Here is a 19094-nt window from a genome sequence, read left to right on the forward strand (position 1 = left end):
TAATTACATAGACACATTCTGGGTTTAAATTAATCACTGGTCAGCCTAACTATAAGTTACACTTCAATTTCGTTAAAACATGTTTATACATACTTAGTATTTCGAATACATATGTATGAAATGGTTTATCCCGTTTACTGAAATAAATAAACAAATAAATTATTCGAAAATTCAATTATTTTCAAAAATATAATTTAAATTATTATTAAAAAAAAACTTAATTATTTCATACTTTTGAATAAATTCTTCGATAATTGAATTATTTTTGAAATTTTTAGTTTAAAATCTTTTCAAAATAGAAAAAATCAAAATTTTTAATTGCAACTCTTTCAATATTGAATTATTTCTATAAAAAATTCATATACATAATTATGTACGAGAAATCAATTATTATTTACAAATATCGAAATTCAATTTAAAAAAAAAATTTGTACTCATTAAGTTTTTGATACTTATAAATATTTTCAAAATCTTTAAATTAAAAATCGCATTTAAAATTTAATTAATTAAAAAAATTCTAATAAAAATTCTTCAAAATTATTAATAAAATATTTCAAATTAAAAATTTTTCTAAAACTCAATTATATTGTTAAAAATTTGTATAAAAAAAATCTTCAGCAATTCAAATTTCAAATCTTTTGAAGTTCAATTATTAATTCTAAAAATCTTAATAGCGTATTATTCGAAAATTTAAGTATTTATAAATTTTTTTCTACAACTCTTCGCCAAAATCAATAATTTTTAAAAATTTTAATAGTTTTTAAAAAATTGTAATTATTTAGAAAAATTTTAAATTCAAAATTTTATAAAATTTATCTATTGTCTGAAATTTGTATAAAAAAAAAATTCAGGAGTATGAAATTACAAAAATCTCCATTTAAAATCGCCTGAAATTCAATTATTTCTAAAAATTATTATTATTATATAATAATAAAATGCTTGGTCTGTCCTTCTGTCCTAACTTGAAGTTGGCCTTTTCTGATTTCACGTGTTTTTTTGAATAGTAATCTTATGACGTGTCAAATTTTGACAATTATTTTTCTCATTTTTGCCAAAGTTGTATAATTGTGTTTTCAAATTTCGGAACAAGTTTCTTTAAAATTCCAAATTCGAAAATTCAATTCACGAAGCTGAAGTACACAACGTTTACCAACGAAATTTTTTTTAAACTTGTATATTGATTCAAAAATTGTATACAAATACAAAAAATTTATGATGAGCAAAAAAGATGCGCCAGGAAATTTCGTACAAGATAGTAATTTGAAAAAAATTTATTTTTAAAAATTAATTTTTAAGGTATCAGGGGCCAACGAATACCTATTAAATATTAATTATAAAAATACAGGACTCGAATCAACTTAAAGACACAAAAAAGTCGTTTTAGTCGATTTATATTCCAAAAAAAGTGAATGTTTTTTATTTTAACAAAAATATTTTACAGATTTTTAAATAAAAATTTTTTTTTAATAATAATCCTTTTCGAAGGGTTAAAGTTGAAATTTTCAGAAATAATTAAATTTCAAAAGATATTGTTAATTTTCAAACAATTATTAAATTTTACAGAACTAAAAATAATTTATCAAACAATTTTTGGAAAACATTTTTTAAATTTAATTGAATTTTCAAAGATTTAAAATTGAGATTTTTGAAATTAATTGAAACTTTAAGTGTTTTGTAATTAAAATTTTAGATGATTTCACTAAAAATTTATTAGAAAATGCGGACAAAATACAATAATTTGAAAATCATTTTTAATTGAAAAATGGTTTCAGATAGTTGAAATTTCAAAGAATATTATTAAAATATTTAAAAATAATTGAATTTTCTTAGAGTTATAATTGAAATTATTAAATTTCAAAAAAAAAAATTTCGATGGAGAATTTTAGAAATAATTAAATTTTAGATGCTTTTAAATTCAAATTATTGAAAATTCAATTAATTTTGAATTCAAATTTTTGAGAATAATGAAATTTTATTTGATTTTAAATTTGGAAAATAATTGAATTTCAGTTCATTTTGAATTGAAAATTTTGGGAAATAATTGAATTTTAATTGAAATTTTGGATAATAATTTAATTTAAGTTCATTTTTGATTGAAAATTTGGATAATTAATTTTGAATAGAAATTTTAGAAAATAATTGAATTTTATTTCATTTTAAATTTAAAACTTGGTAAATAATTAAATTTTAAATTGAAAATTTTGGATAATTATTGGATTTTTAATTGATTTTGAATTAAAATTTCGGGTAATAATTGAATTTTAGTTTATTTTGAATTGAAATTTTTAAAAAATAATTCAATTTTATTGTGATATTTTTTTTTTAATTTTAAACAATTGTTAAATTTCATAAAAATTTTAATTGAAAAATAATTTTAATGTAATTGAATTTGTGATGTATTTCATTAAAATTATTAAAAATAATTAATTTAATGAAGAATCATTTTAGTTCAAAATTTGTTAAATAATTGAATTGAAGAAGATCTGAAGATCTACATTTTATACTAAAAAATGTATTTTATTTACATTTTTTTTCTAATGTAAAAAAAAATGTCGCATTTTATTAAAATATGTCGATAAAAGTCGTATTTTTGAAAAAAGTCGGAAAAAGTCGTATAATCCGAGGCCTGTAAACATATGATTTTCATTATTATCATTTAATATGTAATAATATTCTAATAAATTAAATTATTATTGATAATATTAATCTATAATTTCTTTATAACAAACAATTAAATACTCAATTTGGCGCGCTTGCGCGCGTTTAATTTTGCTAGTTATTACTAATGAATATAGTAACAGTTAATATTCTAAAAGGAAATAAACTTAATTTTAATAGTATATGGGATTTCTCAAATTTGGTCATTTGGAGGACAAATAAACAAAGACAATATTTTGATTACAGAAATTATTTGAAAAAAATATGTAAAGGAAAAAAAATGCTATAAAACAATTACAAAAAAAGTGTAAATCCTATCTATAATATTAATAAATAGTTAAAAACGCATACATAATTAAATTGTTCTTAGAGCGTGCATTGCACGAGATAAAAAAAATATATATTTTTTTTTAATTACTAAAGGACAATTAATAATGTAGTAAGTAGTACGAATAATAATAAAACTTGTCAATCCTTATGAAATTATGTCTCCATTTATAACAAATGATGCAAACGATCAACAAATGTAAAAAACGAAAAATATACTTACCTCACAGGAAATTTTTCGCACGCTGGAGAAATCCATCTCTTCAAGCCATAGCACTGGCGTATATAAACATTTTTTCAAATTATTACCCTCAACGAGATGTACTCACTATAAGTACAAAATTGGCGAAAATTTCCGAAAAAAACAACTACAATTTATTGACAAAAGTTGCGTAAAACAATAAACTATCGCCATTTTTCCTGAAAAATTGTAACGAATTGCCGGCAAATACGTTGGAGAGTACAGTAATAATGGAAAATTATAACTTGTCCATCTTTTATCTGTGTTCTTACAGGCTTTAGGAATACACAATAAATTTCAATAAATTTAATTGGTGGACAAGTTCTTCTCGATTTTCTATTGGCCGAAATTTGGAGCGATATTCAAATTCAACCAATATAATCAGAGGCGTCCTAAATTTTGACCTTGAAAGAAGATAATAGATAATTCAAAACAAATAACTTTCTATTGTTATTGTACTGTAAATACAAAATTTCGAACAGTTACAATAAAGATGTTTTTTATATAATTATGATTTATCTCATTAATCTCAATAAAATCGTGACAAAATTTTTATAAACATTTATTCAACTATTAATACTAATTTTAAGTAAAATAAAAAACCCAAATAACTTTATAAATATTCTTTAATTTTTCTATGAAATGCATAATTTTCAAATGTTTCACAAAATTAAAGTGAAACTTTCCATGAAATATTTCATGTGTAACACGTGACGGCGGTAATCTATACCTAACCTTACTTACTCGATCTTAATTTTTGTTTATAACGTTTATAAGTTTTAACCGGTTTATTTATTTTAAATGAGTCTTTGTACAGTGTGTTGTAATGCATAATATTTTTAAAATGTAGAAAATTAATATATAATCGTTAGTTTTAATTTTTGTGAATGAATTTTATTAGAATAAACATTGTGATATAAAAACAATGGAAGAGGCAAGTGTCACTGATCAAAATATGTCAACAATGTCAGCACCAACAGATTCTGATGAAAATGAAAAATAGTAAGGAATTTTTTTATTATACACTAATTCGTTAAAAAAAGTATAATTCAAATTTTTATAATTATTCTATAATTATTATTATTATGGCTATTATAAAATGACATTAAGAGAACAATTTTTTTTACTACAGCATTAAAAATGCTGAAGGGATGTGGGACGTTATTTACGAACCAATAATAGAAGTTTTCTTTGAAAATAAAATGATAATAACAGATGAAGATATTCAAAAGCTTTTGCAAACTTTTTTACGATCTGATTTAAATAATATATTGATTCCTGCTTCCGGAAATGGTATATTGTTTGAAGAGCATCTAAAGCGTCATTCAGGTAAGAAGTTCTTTTAGAAAATTATTAATTTAATTAATTTTGATTTTTAAAAAATTGTTTTTTTATTTTTTTTTTAATAAAACAAATTTTTATTGAAAAAAACGAAAAAAAAAATGTTATTTAGATTTCTTTTATTATTTTAGCACTTTTAACATGGTTATTTGGAGTATTGTTTGCTTTAATTGGCAATTCAGGAGATGAAATTGTACTTCAACACAGTATTGATTTACAAGCAAAAATGTTAACATTACTTATTACAAATGATATAAAAATATATACGTCTATTATGGCTGAATATATAGAAATTCTTGAAGGTAAAAATTGGTTTTTTCTTTTTTTAAAATTCTGAATGAATTTTCTTTTTCTCTTTCGAAATTGTTTAGTTAAATGTTTACATTTTTTTCCTCCCCCTCGAGATAGAATTAGTTAGATTTCAAAAGCTCTATGAAGGTAAAAAAAAACTTACATTACACAAATTTAAAAGTGATATAAATTTAATTGGCAAAATGGAATTGAAATATTTACCTGTGACAATAAGATGTTTGGACTCAACTCAAGAATACATTTTACGGGTATAAAAATTATTTCTAATAATATAATTTATTTATAATTAATAAAATTTTTAATTTAAAAATTAAAAAAAAATTCTTTTCTTTTATAGATTATGCTTAAAACAAGAATTCATAAATGGAATTGTATATTTCCACTTTGGGATAATATTATCGATGTTCTATCGTATTCGTCACAAAAAACAAAAATTATTTCCTTTACTGTAATATTTCAATTGCTTGAATTTGAATTTGTAAATGATATAGTAAGTTTTTTGAATTTCGTTTTTAAATTAGTGAAATTGTATTTATAAAAATTATTATATTTTACAAATTTTTTTTTTCGCAGGAACTGGAAAGAATGTTTAAATATGCGACAGAAATGATTAATTTAATTCCAAAATGGCATGCAGAGGGAATTATTTTAAAGGATCTCTTACAAGAATGTCCAAGAGTTTTTTCGAAATTGCTTACAATTTCCGGTTTATTAAAACCAAATGCTCAAACAGCAAGTTTATGTTTAGCGCTAGTCAATTTAATGGTTGAGAAAATTATCGGTAACTAGAAAAAGTAGTTTTTAATTTCAAAATTTAGAAATTTTCAATAACTTTCTGTATTTCTTTATTACAGGAAATGAATTAAAACAAGAAATTTATAATTTAATTTACGAATATCAAAAGTGTAATTACATATTTCATCTATTAACTGATTATCAATGTATTGTTTATTCGGAAATTTTACCTGTAAGTACATTTTAAAAAAAAATTTTTTTTTTTAACTTTTTATTTAAATTAATTATTTAATAATAATTTCCTTCTTTTCAAAGGATTTCAATTCAATTCTTCTGAATGATGTATTGACGGATGTAAAAAATTATTCAACAAATAATGAAATTGTTAATGTAACAAAAATTAGTAAATTATGGGCAAATTTACGTTTAACATTTATGGAAAATCTTGAAAAGAAAAATTTTTCCTATATTATTGGCTTTTTTGAATCAACAAATTTATTGTATCATTGGTTCATTGAAGAGAATATAAAAGCACAATTATTCGATGATGATATAAATGTTATTTATAAATTTTTATTGAACAATTTAAATGAAATGAATCCAATAATTAATTCAATGGTATTTCAATGTTTTATTTGTCTTATAAATCATTATGAATTGTCTAAAGAGAAAATATTCAGTTTTTTATCGCTGCCATGGAAAAAAAAAGATTTTGATTCAATGGATGGTGATAATGATTATCAAAATATTGGTAATTCAATTAATTTTGAAACAAAACTCATGTGTCTTGAAACAATTTGTCGATATGGATCGGGAAAAATTGGTTTAACATTATTAAAAGAATGTATATCAAAGTCTGATGTTCAATTTTCAATTGCTGCCATTCCGTAAGTGGATATTAAAACATTTTTTTTACAAATTATATATTTTTATTTGTTATAAATTTAATTTATTATTTTTCCCATCTGAAGAAATTGTCTACTATTAGCAAAAGATAAGAATATCCGAATAGAAGATATTTTGAAATTAATGTTCTCCACACTTTCCTGCAATTCTTCAGAACTACATGAAATTGTTGCTAAAACTTTAGGTGAATTAATTTGCCTTCTATCGAAACATGCAACGCTAATAAGGTAATTTATTTTAATTTCTATTCATTATTTTATATAGAAAATTTTTATAAATTGTATATAAATGTGTCTTAATTATTTAAATATCAAAAAAAAAAAAAAATATATTTTTCAGAGAATCGTGGAATAAATCGAATTTAATTGTAAAATGTGATGTTTGTGATAAACCAGAAAAAGGAAATGATTCGAGAATTTATAATTTATCATCAAAATGTGAAACAATAATAACATCATTTTTTAAAACATTAATGCCATCAATTTGTGAGAAAATACGTCTTCAAATGTCAAATAATTTTCTTCGTTTTTCAAATCATATTAAAGAATTTAATACAATTAAAACGGCAAATCTTTGGTTACCTTATATAAATGACAAAAATCCACAAGTACGACGTAATATTGGCAAAGTAATTGGTTATTTATTGCAAAATAATATTGCACAATTGCAACAAACACATATTTTATCGGATGATGATGTACCAATTGAATTAGATAAATTTGTCGATTCAGTTATAAATATTTTACATATCTCAATAATAGAAGCCACCGATAAAAGGGATACATTGATGCTTAACGATTTAATTATTACAGCAACAAAATTTGCATGGTAAGAATAATAATAATAATAATAATATAAATTTAAGTATTTGAATCTTTAACGTCCAAGTGATAATAATAATGAAAAATTTTAATTATTCTTTAAAATTTAATTTTTTTTTGGCAAAATTTAAACAGAAAAGAAATTAATTTTTCAAATAAAAATTCTATAATTGAATATAATGAGAATTAATTTTAAAAAAATGAATTTTTAAATTATTTTTTTATTTTCCATTTTATTAATTGTATTTTATTGATTGGATTTTTTTTTACAGTGTTGAACTTTATTTAACGGAAAAGCGAATTCTCAGTCTATTTGTTTACATAATATTACATCCGAATTCAATTACAAAAGAAATTGTTTTAGCAAGTCAGGCATTTGAACAAGTAGCTGAATTCTATCATCTTCTTCCAATGCAAATGTATGTTCGCTATCGAAAACATTTTCTAAATGTAAGTTTTTTTATTTTATTATAAACAGTAATTTAATTCTTCTATTTAAAAATCATTATTATTATTATTACTATTTGAATTAAAAAAAATAAGGAGATTTTTTTTTACTAATTCAGTAAAAAAAATTTTATTTATAATTTCAGATAATAGTACAGATGTCAGTGAAAAATTTGTTGAATTACAATTTCCATCTTGTTAAATCTCTCTATAGAATTTCTCATGTTATTGGATATGATGGACCGTTACAATTATTGAATAAAGAACAACATTTAATTATTTCATATTTAATTCCTTATATTGTGAAAAAACCAAAAGTAATTTCATTGTTGGAAAATATTGTTGAAAGAGTTGATCGTGAAAAAGAAGTATTGTTAAAAAAATATTTTCCTGTAAGTATATATATATTTTTTTTTATTTTCAATATTGTTTTTGTGATTTAGAAGAAAAAGAAAAGAAATTCTTTTTCTATTTCAAATACATTTTTTGTTTGCAATTTCTTACAGTACATTTGCGTTCATTTGTTACTCGACGTCGAACAAGAACTCGGTGTGAAATGTTTGAATTTCGTTTTGAAAACAACTAATTTGAGTCTACGAACATTAATGAACGATATTAATTTTATGGTAAATATATAAGTTTTAACAAACAAATTTTTTTTATAAATTTACTAAAAGAATTCGTTTAAATTTTTATTGTCTTCATTTTGTTAAAAAAATCAGGCAATATTCGATCAATTACTTTTGCGATTTAATGAAAAAGAGGATGTAATCGAATGTCTTAAAATGATTTTACAATGGAAGGGTGAATCAGTGAAATTTGAAAAAAAGGAAGAAATTGTAAGTGAAATATTTTATTCTAATTTGCAGTGTAATAATATTAATTTTGTTTTCTTTTTATGTTTAAAAAAAAAAAAACAATTTTTAGACGGAATATTTGAAGCCATTTTTACATGGAGTTTTAGTAACGGCAGAAATAAATCTAAGACAAATAGTCGATGAGGAAAGTCAACAATGTGCAATTGCTTCATTAGTGACTTTAATTCATTTTATGGGACCACAATACATAACGCCATTGCGATATAAATATTTGTCGACACTTCGAATGCTCCTTCAATTTACAAGGCCTGGTTTTAGAAAAGTAACATTTCAAGCATGGGACGCATTTATTCGCAAGTAAGATGTTTATTATCATTTTTTTTTATGATAATATTAAATATAAATCAATAAATAAAAAAATTTTTCGATTAAACTGAAAAATGATAAATTCAAAACAAAAAATTTATATTTCTATATAATTTTCAGCACTTTGATTGATGATTTAGGTACTTTATTGCCGGCAATTTTTTCATCGATAGTACCTTTATTAGAAACATTTCCTAAGGAAACAAATGAAATGCTCGAGTATTTAATTATTAAAAATGAAGGAGCTTTATCGCCATATATACCGGAATTATTTTTTATCGAAGACATCAATGTTTCTGCAAGTATTTCAAATGTTGTGACAACTTGCATCAAACGAAGGAGGTAAAAGATTTTAAAAATAATAATAATAATAAATATTTATATTATTTAGATAATAAATAATATTCTTCAGGAATAATTATAAAATATTTTATTTAAAAAATTCACATTAGTTATTATTTAAAGTAAAAAATATCCGAGTGCTGCAAACAAATAATATACAAATTAAAAAAAAATTTTCCGTTTTATTTTGAATATATTACAAGATGAATTTATTTGTTCAATTATCATAGATCGGAGTGTATTAAAGAAGATCTTGGATTATGGATAAATAGAATAGGCCATGAAATTGATAGTGTACGTTTACGAGCTTTGATACATTTGAAACCATTTTTGGCAGAAAATCGTAGTCAACTCAATGGATTAATTCTCACCAATGCAAACGTTCATCCTTTGATTCTTGAGGTAAATTAAAAATTTTCATTTTTGACAAAAATACATTCGAATTCCAAAGCATTATAAAATAATAAAAACAAATAATTAAAAAATGGAATTTAGAAATTTTTCATGCATAATTTTGTTGTTATCAAATAAAAAATAAAAAATTTATTAATTTCTTTTTCTCAGCTGAATTTATTGAGTTTTTTATTTTTTTTATTTTAGCTACTAGATATGCTTATAGCCGGATGTCGTGATAAAGACGAGGAAATTCAATTAGCTTATGGTGAATGTTTAGGTGAACTTGGAGCAATTGATCCTAGTTTATTACCTAAAAGAATTGTATCAAGAGGTAAAAATGTTAATTTAAATAAAATAGAAAAAAAAGGAAAAATTAATTTAATTTAATATTTAATTTATATAATTTATAATTTTTTAAAAATTACAATTATGATACTTTTTTCAAAATTTGATTCAAAATGAAGCATTAAAAAAAAAAAAAAAAAATGTATGCAATAATTGTTTAAAGTACTTGAAAAAAAATATTTTAAAATTAATAAAAAAAATATGTGATTTTTTTTTATATAGAGGACAGTAAATTTATTTCGGATGTAAATGAAGAATTTGCGTGCGCTGCACTTATTGAATTTGCAAGAGGTTTTCAAATGCAAACAAATTCACATGACGCTGATTGTTTTTGTCTTGCAATTCAAGAAATATTAAAAGTCTACGATATTTCACCAAATAATTCAAAAAATTCATTTTGGGAAAGTATGCCATATACAGTTCGAGAAATGATTTCTCCATTTTTCACTTCTCATTATACAATGGGAGTTTTTGAAAGTAAAATTAATTATCCTCTTCCAATTTACGGGTAAACATTTTAAAAAAATTTTAAACTAATTAATTTATAATTTTATAATCTTTCAAACAATTAATTTTATAATTAAAAAAGTGACATTTTAATAAAAAAAAAAAAAAAATTTAATTAAAAATTATTTTGAAATTTTGATGAAAATTGAAAATTCAATTAAAAGATTTTAAAATTAAAATAAATAATAATGATAATGATAATGATAAAGATATTAAAATAATGTTTAAATATGTTACAGAACCGATATGAGCACCACTTTTGAAAAATGGGCGTTCAATTGGGTGATGAGCATGTTTAAACAACTTCCCGATTCGAAGCTTAAAAGTATTTTAAAAACCTCATCACCAGCTTTAAAACGAGATGTGAAAATTGTGGAATTTTTTATTCCTTTCATTGCAAGTGAGCTTTTTTTTTTTTTAAAAAAAAAAATATATTTTGTTTGATAAATTATTAAATTTATTTAACATGATGATTTTTCTAATTTTATTTAGCCTTTATTATTGGAAATGGTAAAGAAAAAGAGTGGAAGAAAATTGCTGATGAAATGTTAGCTGTTATAACTGAAAAAGAAAAATCAACGGATACACTTTTGAATACTCGACCTTTATATAATGGAACTAGGGAATCAAAAAATACGAGAGTTTCCGATAAAGCCAAACATGTTAGATGCTCGCAGGTATGTTATTTATTTATTTACTTACCAGCAATGTTAAACGTTTTACATCACTATTATTTTGTAAAAAAAAAAAAAAAATTCATAATTAATAATTAATAATAATATACGGTTCTCCAGAAAGAAATTCAATTAAAAATAACTTTGCACCTTAAAATTCTTTTTCATTATGATATTAAATTTTTTTTTTTTGAAATTCATACTACTACATTTTTTTATACTTTCAGACAATTACTTAAATTTTTTAAGTTTAGTATTTAAATTTTTTCTTAATTTATTTTACAATTACTACATATTATTCTACATGTTTAGAATATATTTTAGATTTTTGATAAATAAAATTAAAAAAATAAAATAAAATAAATCAATAAAAAATGGTCGAATGTCTCTTTTGTTAAATTTAATTCAACTTTTTTTTAAAAATATTTTTACAGGTAGTTTTTTCAATACTTGAACATTTGCAAAGGTGGTTAAGAGAAAAGCGATTAAATCAAGATGAACAGTACAAATCAGTACAAGGTATGTTTTTGAAATTTTAATTTAATATAATTTAAATTATATATATATTTATTTCTTTCTTTTTAGAGTTTTACAATTAATATAATACAAAGATAAATAAGTAATATCAGTAAAATCACATAAATTTGAAATTATTTTCAGAATTTTGTAAAATATTTGATGGTTTTGTCCTTGCTGAAGGTTCATACAAAACATACGAATTTCATCAAGCTTTATTGTATTTAGAACAACATATGGCTATTACTAAAAAAGGTCTTTCAAATTTAAAGGAACGTGATTTACTTGTTGTAAGTTTATTTTCGTCAACAAAAAAATTTACTTTTTTCATTCAATTTTGAAATTTCACTATAATATTTACCTTTATTATTTCAATTTTAATATTCTTTATAAAATACAACGTATTAAAAATAAAATTAAAATTTTTAAATAAAAAAAAAATTTTCATATGAATTAAATTATTAACTGAAAATTTTAAAAACTATTTCCAAATTAATTGAGTAAATATTTTTTAACGGTACAAATTCATATGAGAAAATTTCAATAAAAATTAATATTATAACAAGAAATAAAATTAAAACTAAAGGAGCGAAAAAATATTTCGCTAAATTTAAATTAATGTTTTTATTTTCAGAAAATTTATCTACAACTCGAGGAACCAGATGGTATATCTGGAATATTAGCATCTCAAAGTGAAATTTTTTCTGTTGAACAATTAGTATTGGCACACAAAATCAGTGGACAATTTCAGGTGAAATAAATTCATTTTTTAAATTCTTTTTTTAATTTTTAAATTATTAAATGAATGAAAAAAAGTAATATTTAAATTTTTTTTTTAAAGAAATCATTTTATTTTTGTTATTTTCATTCGAGAAGTTTCTAATATTGAATTAATATTTAATATAGGATGCTGCGATTTGTTATGAAAAAATGGCTCAAAGAAAAAATATGGAACCCAGATATTTGAAAGGAATGATCCAGTGTTATTTAAGTCTTGATCAACCTTTTACTGCCATGTGTATTACAAAAGGCATTCTCGAAGACAGGTAATTTCATTTATTTATTCTTAATTAATTAATTTATTTATTACAAAATTAGTTCCCGAATCCAAAGGGAATATAAATGGGTAACAAAATGTTGTTACAATTTAAAATTTTCGTTCTTTATTAAATTTATCTATAATAATTTATCTAATAATTTTGAATAAAATGAGAATATTGTTTAACTAATATTTCTAAAATTTTTGGTTAAAAATGAATTTTTTTTTTTTTTAAATAATTTTTTTACATTCAAAATTATTTTTTTAGACCTGAACTAGAACCAGTGATGTCGGATTATGAATGTTTTTGGCGACTCGCACAATTTGGCAATGTCGAAGGCAATGAAAATGTGAAAAATAATTATTTGGAAAATTTGAAAAACTCAGTGAAACCCGATTTAACGTCTGTTAAGAAAAAAATACTCTCATTACTTGCTGCTGCTTCTCATCCTGGTGCTTATGAACCTAGTTATTCGTATATAATGAAGTAAGTTATTTAAATAATTTGCAAATAATTTTTTATCATCAAATTATAAATCTAAATTGAAAATTTTCAATTTATTTTCTTTTTGAAAATATAGACTACATATAATAAACGAGTTTGAGAAAGCAATTGATAAAATATTGGTGAATGTAAATATAGTTCCAAGTATTTTTGAGGAATGGGAAAAAAGATTTCAATTGGTTAAGGCATCGAGTGAAGTTGAATTTGTTCTAAGTATGCGAAGGGCAACATTGGATTTGGCATTTTTATATCAACGAGAAACAATGAATGTTGAAAATTCAGTGTTGAAGGAGGAAATTGGAAAAATTTGGATTAAAAGTGCAAAAATTGCTAGAAAGTGAGTAAAAAAAAAAAAATTGAATTTTTTTTCTGCCTTCAAAATCTTTGAATTTTATTTAAAAAAAAACCTTGAATTATTAAAATTTTCTAAATAATAATAATAGAAAATGTTGTAATGATTCTTCAGAATTTCTTACATGGATTTTCAAAAAATAAATATTGTAAAATAGTTAAAATTAGTTTCTACTCCGAAAATGGATTAAAAAAAAAAAAAATGATTTTAAATCTTGAAAAGTCCTTGAATTTTTTTTTTTCAAGAATTCGAAAATTTCTAGGAAAAAATACACAAAATATTTTCTGAAAGTCAAAGGCAAAGTTAGGGAAAATTATATAATGAAAATTTTGTGTGAAAAAATAAATTTTTTTTGTTAAATAAAAATATTCAATTTCAGAGCTGGATTATATCAAAAAGCATACATGTACGTTCTGTCCGCCGGTGAAATATGTAAACCTCAGGAATTATGCACCGAAATGGCCCAACTCTATTGGCAAAAAGGAAATCAAGAATACGCATTTGATACATTAAAAAGTTGTTTCAGTAGATATTTTCCATCTGTCGAAGTTTTTAAACGAACACCTATAAAAAATAATTTGGATGAAAGAAAACAATGTGCTAAGGTGTGAAATCAATATTTGAATAAGTACAATTTTTTTTTTTGTTAATTAATTTTTTTGTTGACAAAAAAAAAAAAAAATTTTGATATGAAAAAAAAATCAATTGAAAAAAAGGTGTGAAAGAACCTTTAAAAAATAGTCTTTTAAAAATATATTAATTTATTTTAATTTTTTAATTTAAAAAAAAAATAATTCAATTAAAAAATGAAAATTAACTTTTTTTAAAGAAATTATTACGTAAATGTAGAATTTCTCAACTATATAACGTCTATTTTTCAGTGATATTGTAATATTAAAAATGGTAAAAAATTTTACATTTGATTTTCAGGCGAAACTTTTATTTGCAAAATATAATCATGAAACTCAAAATGTAGATACAAAGACAAATACAGGAAATTTTAAAGAGGCAATTGAAGTTTGGAGATGCTGGGAAAATAGTTACATTGCAATCGCTCAGTATTATGAATCACTTGTTGATAGAATGAAAGAGGATATGAAGGATGTCGATGGACGGTAAGAATTTATATAAAATTTTTTTAACTAAATTTAAAAAAAAAATGCTAAACTATAATAAAATTTTAATTTTCCTTTACGATTATTATTGATGTAATTCAAAATTTTTTATATTTTTTTAAAAAAAAAATTTAGATTTATGCGAGGAAACATTTTTTTTTTTTATTATTTATTTTATTATCAGTTATAAATTTGTACAATTTTTTTTTTATATATTTCTTTTTGACTATAGAACGTAATTTTTTTTTTTTGTTCATAGTGAAATGCAATTGAACTCTCTAATATTTTATGGAAAATCATTAAAATATGGTTGCAAACATATTCATCAATCAATGCCAAAAATTTTGACAATTTGGTTGGAATTTGCGTCAAGAACAAATAAACGAGATAAAAATAATACCGTTATGGAAATTCAAAAAGATTGTATGAGAAAAATGACAGAATATATTGGTATGTATTTGAATTTTTATTTATTATTTATAGTGTCATTATTTAAATATTTAAATTAATTTCAAGTATTAACTGTTTTTTTTTATATTTATTCCAAATGACCTTAATTTATGAATTTAATCAAAAAGAGAATAAATAAAATTATACTTTTTAATTTTGCAATAATACAAATGAAATTAGTAATTAGTAATTAATATTTGCATTTAATTTATTTTCCATTCTAGAATCGTATTTAAATTTATTGCCAACTTTTACATGGCTCACAGCATTTAGTCAAATTGTCTCAAGAATTTGTCATCCCGTTTCACAAGTTCAAAATACAATAAAAGAAATTATTGTGAAATTGATTCTTGCACATCCTCAGCATTGTCTTTGGATGATGGCTTCAGTTTTTCAGGTAATTTAAATGTTTTATTAAATTATTATTATTATTATTAATTAATTACTATTTATATATAATTTTTTTTTTTTGTATTATTATTGTCTTAATTTTCAGTCGGAAAATCAACAACGCCAAAAACAATGTAATGAAATATTGTCGCATGACAGAATTAAATTCTCTGAAGTAATGAAGTTGATTCAAGATTTTCGTAAACTATGGGCAAATATAATCGATCTTTCAGATAAACCAGTTACTTCGGTAATTCATTTTTTTTTTTAATTAATAATTGATTATTAATATTCTATATTTTTTGCGATAAAAATGTGTGTTCTTTTTTTTTTAATAAATGAATTGATCAGTAATTCTTTTAATTTATAATAAAATCACAATTAGTATTTGAAATTTTAATTTTTCTATTTGTGATAAATAAACATATATATTTTCAGAATTTATCTAAGACGACTGTTACTGCATTGTCAAGTAATTTGCCGTCACTTTTTAAATCCTCTGGTTTTAGTACAATAATGATGCCAACTTCGGAATTCAGAAAATTACATCTTCCATTAAAAGGAGAGTCGTTTAAGGAACATGAACCTTTTATAAAGTAAAGTTTCATTTTAATGAATAATTTAATTAATATATTGTAATAACTAAATTAATATTTTAATTATTCATGTAATAATGTTTATTAATTAGATTTGTTTAAGCATTTCTTTTCTAAATTTTCTATTTTGTAATTATAATTTCAAAAATTAATTTATAGAAACTGGGTGAGCATTGTTGGGATCAACGAGTCAATAAATATAATGCAATCACTTATGAAGCCAAAGCAAATTTCATTGAGAGGCTCAGATGGAAAACATTATCTTTTCATGTGTAAACCAAAAGATGATCTTAGAAAAGATTTTCGATTAATGGAATTTAATGATATTGTAAATAAATACCTTCAAAAAGATCCAATGTGCAGACAAAGAAGACTTTATATCAGGACATACGTGAGTTAATTATTTCTAAATTAAATATTATTCAATATATATATATTAATTTCAGAAATTTATTTATATCGTGTTTTAATTTATAATTTTATAAATTTTCTTTAGTTATCTATTTCTATAAATTTGTAGTTTTGTTTTATTTATTTGATATATTATTTTAATTTCTTTTATTTTTATATTTTCTGTACATATATTTTATTTGAATATTATTTTCAATAGAGTGTCGCACCATTAAATGAACAATGTGGATTAATAGAATGGGTTCCAAATTTAGTTGGTCTTCGTAAAATTCTTATGGATTTATATAAGGAAAAGGGAATTCAATGCACTTATCGAGAATTAAAAACTTTGCTATGTGGTTAGTAATAATTAATCTTTTAAAATATACACTTTTCATTTTTTTTTTTAATTTTGAATACAAAAAAGAATTTGATATTTTAAATTTGGAAACGTAGTTAAACATTAAATTCATTTATCGTTAAAATTTAAAAACATATCTCTATTAAAAAAAAACTGCATTTTTTTATCAGCTAATTATAATGTATTTATTAATTAATGGAATTGAAAAAATTGTTAAATACCAATTAATGAATTTTAAGATTCTAAGGCAAGTCTTGTGGAAAAAAGGAAATGTTTTATTGGAAAATTAATTCCACGTCATCCACCAGTTTTGAGTGAATGGTTTAGACTCACGTTTCCAGATCCTTATGGATGGTGAGTTTTACTTTATAATATTTTTCTTAGCATTTTTTTTTTCGCTCAATAATTATTAAATATAGAAATTTTTAAATTGGCACTAAATTTTTTTAAATAACTTCTTTGCGGAAAAGAAAAAATCTAAATTTTTGGAGTATTTTTATTTTTTTCTGTTAAAAAAAAAAAGGTTTTTTTTTACTATATCAAGCCTCGTATCGACTTTAATGTGCCAATAAAGTCGTTTTATTCAATTTAGATTCCAAAAAAGTCGTTGTAGTGAATTTATTTTTATTTTTATTTTAATTTGAAAAATATTATAAACATCATTAAAAATAATTGAATTTTAAAAGAGTTACACAGTTAAAATTTTACAAATAATTGAATTTCAAAAGATTTTATTAAATTTTTAGTTTTTAGACAATAATTTAATTTATCAAATAATTTCAGGTAACTTGTTTTTTTTAAAAAAATTGAAGATTTACAATTCAGATTTTTGAAAATAATTGAACTTTAAGTGATTTTTAATTGAAATTTTTTCGTGATTTTTGTTGCTGTAGAATTTATTAGAAATTACAGAAAGTTTAGAAAGTGTTAGATGAAAAATTTCAAAAGGTTTTAATTTGAAATATTGTTGAAAAGAATTGAATTTTAAAAATTTTTGATAATTTTATTTTGAATTTCATAAAATTTGTAATTGAAAAATATTTTAAGTTGATTGAATTTGTGAAAAACTTCAATAAAATTATTGATAATAATTAATTAGAATGAAAAGTTTTAGTTAAAAATTTGTTAAATAATTGAAATAAAGAAGATCTGCATTGTATACTAAAAAAGATGTATTAAATTAAAAAATTTTGTTAAAAAAATTGTAAAATAAGTCGAAGAAAGTCGAAAAAGTCGTATAATCTAATTAAAATAATTTTTCTGTATTTTTATTTTTAATTAAAAAAAATTTTTTCAAATAATAGGTATGAAGCTCGCACTGCTTATATAAGAACAACTGCAGTTATGTCGATGGTGGGCTACATTTTAGGGCTCGGAGATCGTCACGGAGAAAATATATCGTTCGATTCAAAATGTGGCGATTGTGTTCACGTCGACTTTAACTGTCTTTTCAATAAGGTAAATTGACTTTACTAATCATTTTCCAATTTTCTAAAATGAAAAAAAAGAACAAAATTATGCAACCACTAAATTTATAATTAAAATTTTCATTTCACTAAATTTATATTTCAATAAATTTTATTAATCCGAATTTCATTATGCAGAACCTTTTTTTTTTTTGCTAACAAATTTTAAACACGCGGATTAAAAAAAATCCACTAATTTCTATTATTTCTAAATAGGGAGAAACTATGGAAGTTCCAGAAAGAGTTCCATTTCGTTTAACGCACAATATGACGAACGCAATGGGTGCTTTAAAATACGAAGGACCATTTAGACGTTCATGTGAAGTAACAATGCGTGTTTTACGTGAACAAAGAACAACATTAAATAGTGTTTTAACACCTTTTGTTTATGATCCCCTTGTCAATGAATCTTCACGAAATCGTAAAGGTGTTGTATTACAATTCGATGATAAAAGAAGAAAATTAGAATTACAAATTAATGATATTCAACATCGTCTAAATGGACAAGTGCGGGCAATAGTTGATAAAAGAGAAAAAAATGATGATAACGAAAAACAAAACGATGTCTATCTCAGTGTTGAGGGACAAACAAATTTACTTATTCTTCAAGCTATCAATATAGACAATTTATGTCAAATGTATCATGGTTGGGGAGCGTATATGTAAATAGGAAAAAAA

The 19094-nt window shown here is 21.9% G+C and overlaps 1 protein-coding gene across 1 annotated transcript; it reads left to right on the top strand.

The window, feature by feature from the left end:
• Positions 1-3862: 3862 nt before the first annotated feature.
• LOC127277733 (serine/threonine-protein kinase ATR) lies at positions 3863-19082 on the top strand. Its single transcript, XM_051299052.1, has 38 exons — positions 3863-4228; positions 4359-4555; positions 4699-4869; positions 4976-5127; positions 5217-5369; positions 5453-5660; positions 5734-5846; positions 5930-6501; positions 6586-6747; positions 6860-7348; positions 7614-7791; positions 7935-8180; positions 8295-8414; positions 8511-8627; positions 8716-8963; positions 9093-9314; positions 9545-9716; positions 9915-10041; positions 10278-10563; positions 10802-10962; positions 11055-11239; positions 11671-11755; positions 11897-12042; positions 12387-12503; positions 12659-12798; positions 13060-13278; positions 13373-13633; positions 14028-14253; positions 14579-14763; positions 15023-15213; positions 15438-15610; positions 15710-15853; positions 16042-16199; positions 16359-16590; positions 16810-16948; positions 17190-17304; positions 18255-18408; positions 18633-19082. Exons 1-38 carry the CDS (start codon positions 4152-4154, stop codon positions 19080-19082), a joined length of 7491 nt encoding a protein of 2496 aa, XP_051155009.1. The 5' UTR covers positions 3863-4151.
• The last annotated feature ends 12 nt before the right edge of the window (positions 19083-19094 follow it).

This window comes from Leptopilina boulardi, unplaced genomic scaffold, assembly GCF_019393585.1.
Source record: "Leptopilina boulardi isolate dan_hultmark-lab unplaced genomic scaffold, ZJU_Lbou_2.1 LbouV2_179, whole genome shotgun sequence".
Taxonomy (NCBI): Eukaryota; Metazoa; Arthropoda; class Insecta; order Hymenoptera; family Figitidae; genus Leptopilina; species Leptopilina boulardi.

Excerpts from the sequence above, each read along its gene's own strand:
- LOC127277733 (XM_051299052.1), top strand. The coding sequence starts at position 4,152 with ATGGAAGAGGCAAGTGTCACTGATCAAAATATGTCAACAATGTCAGCA. Across the intron at positions 13,279-13,372 it reads AGTTATTCGTATATAATGAA|ACTACATATAATAAACGAGT; the intron begins GTAAGTTATTTA and ends TTGAAAATATAG. Across the intron at positions 16,949-17,189 it reads ATTAAAAACTTTGCTATGTG|ATTCTAAGGCAAGTCTTGTG; the intron begins GTTAGTAATAAT and ends ATGAATTTTAAG.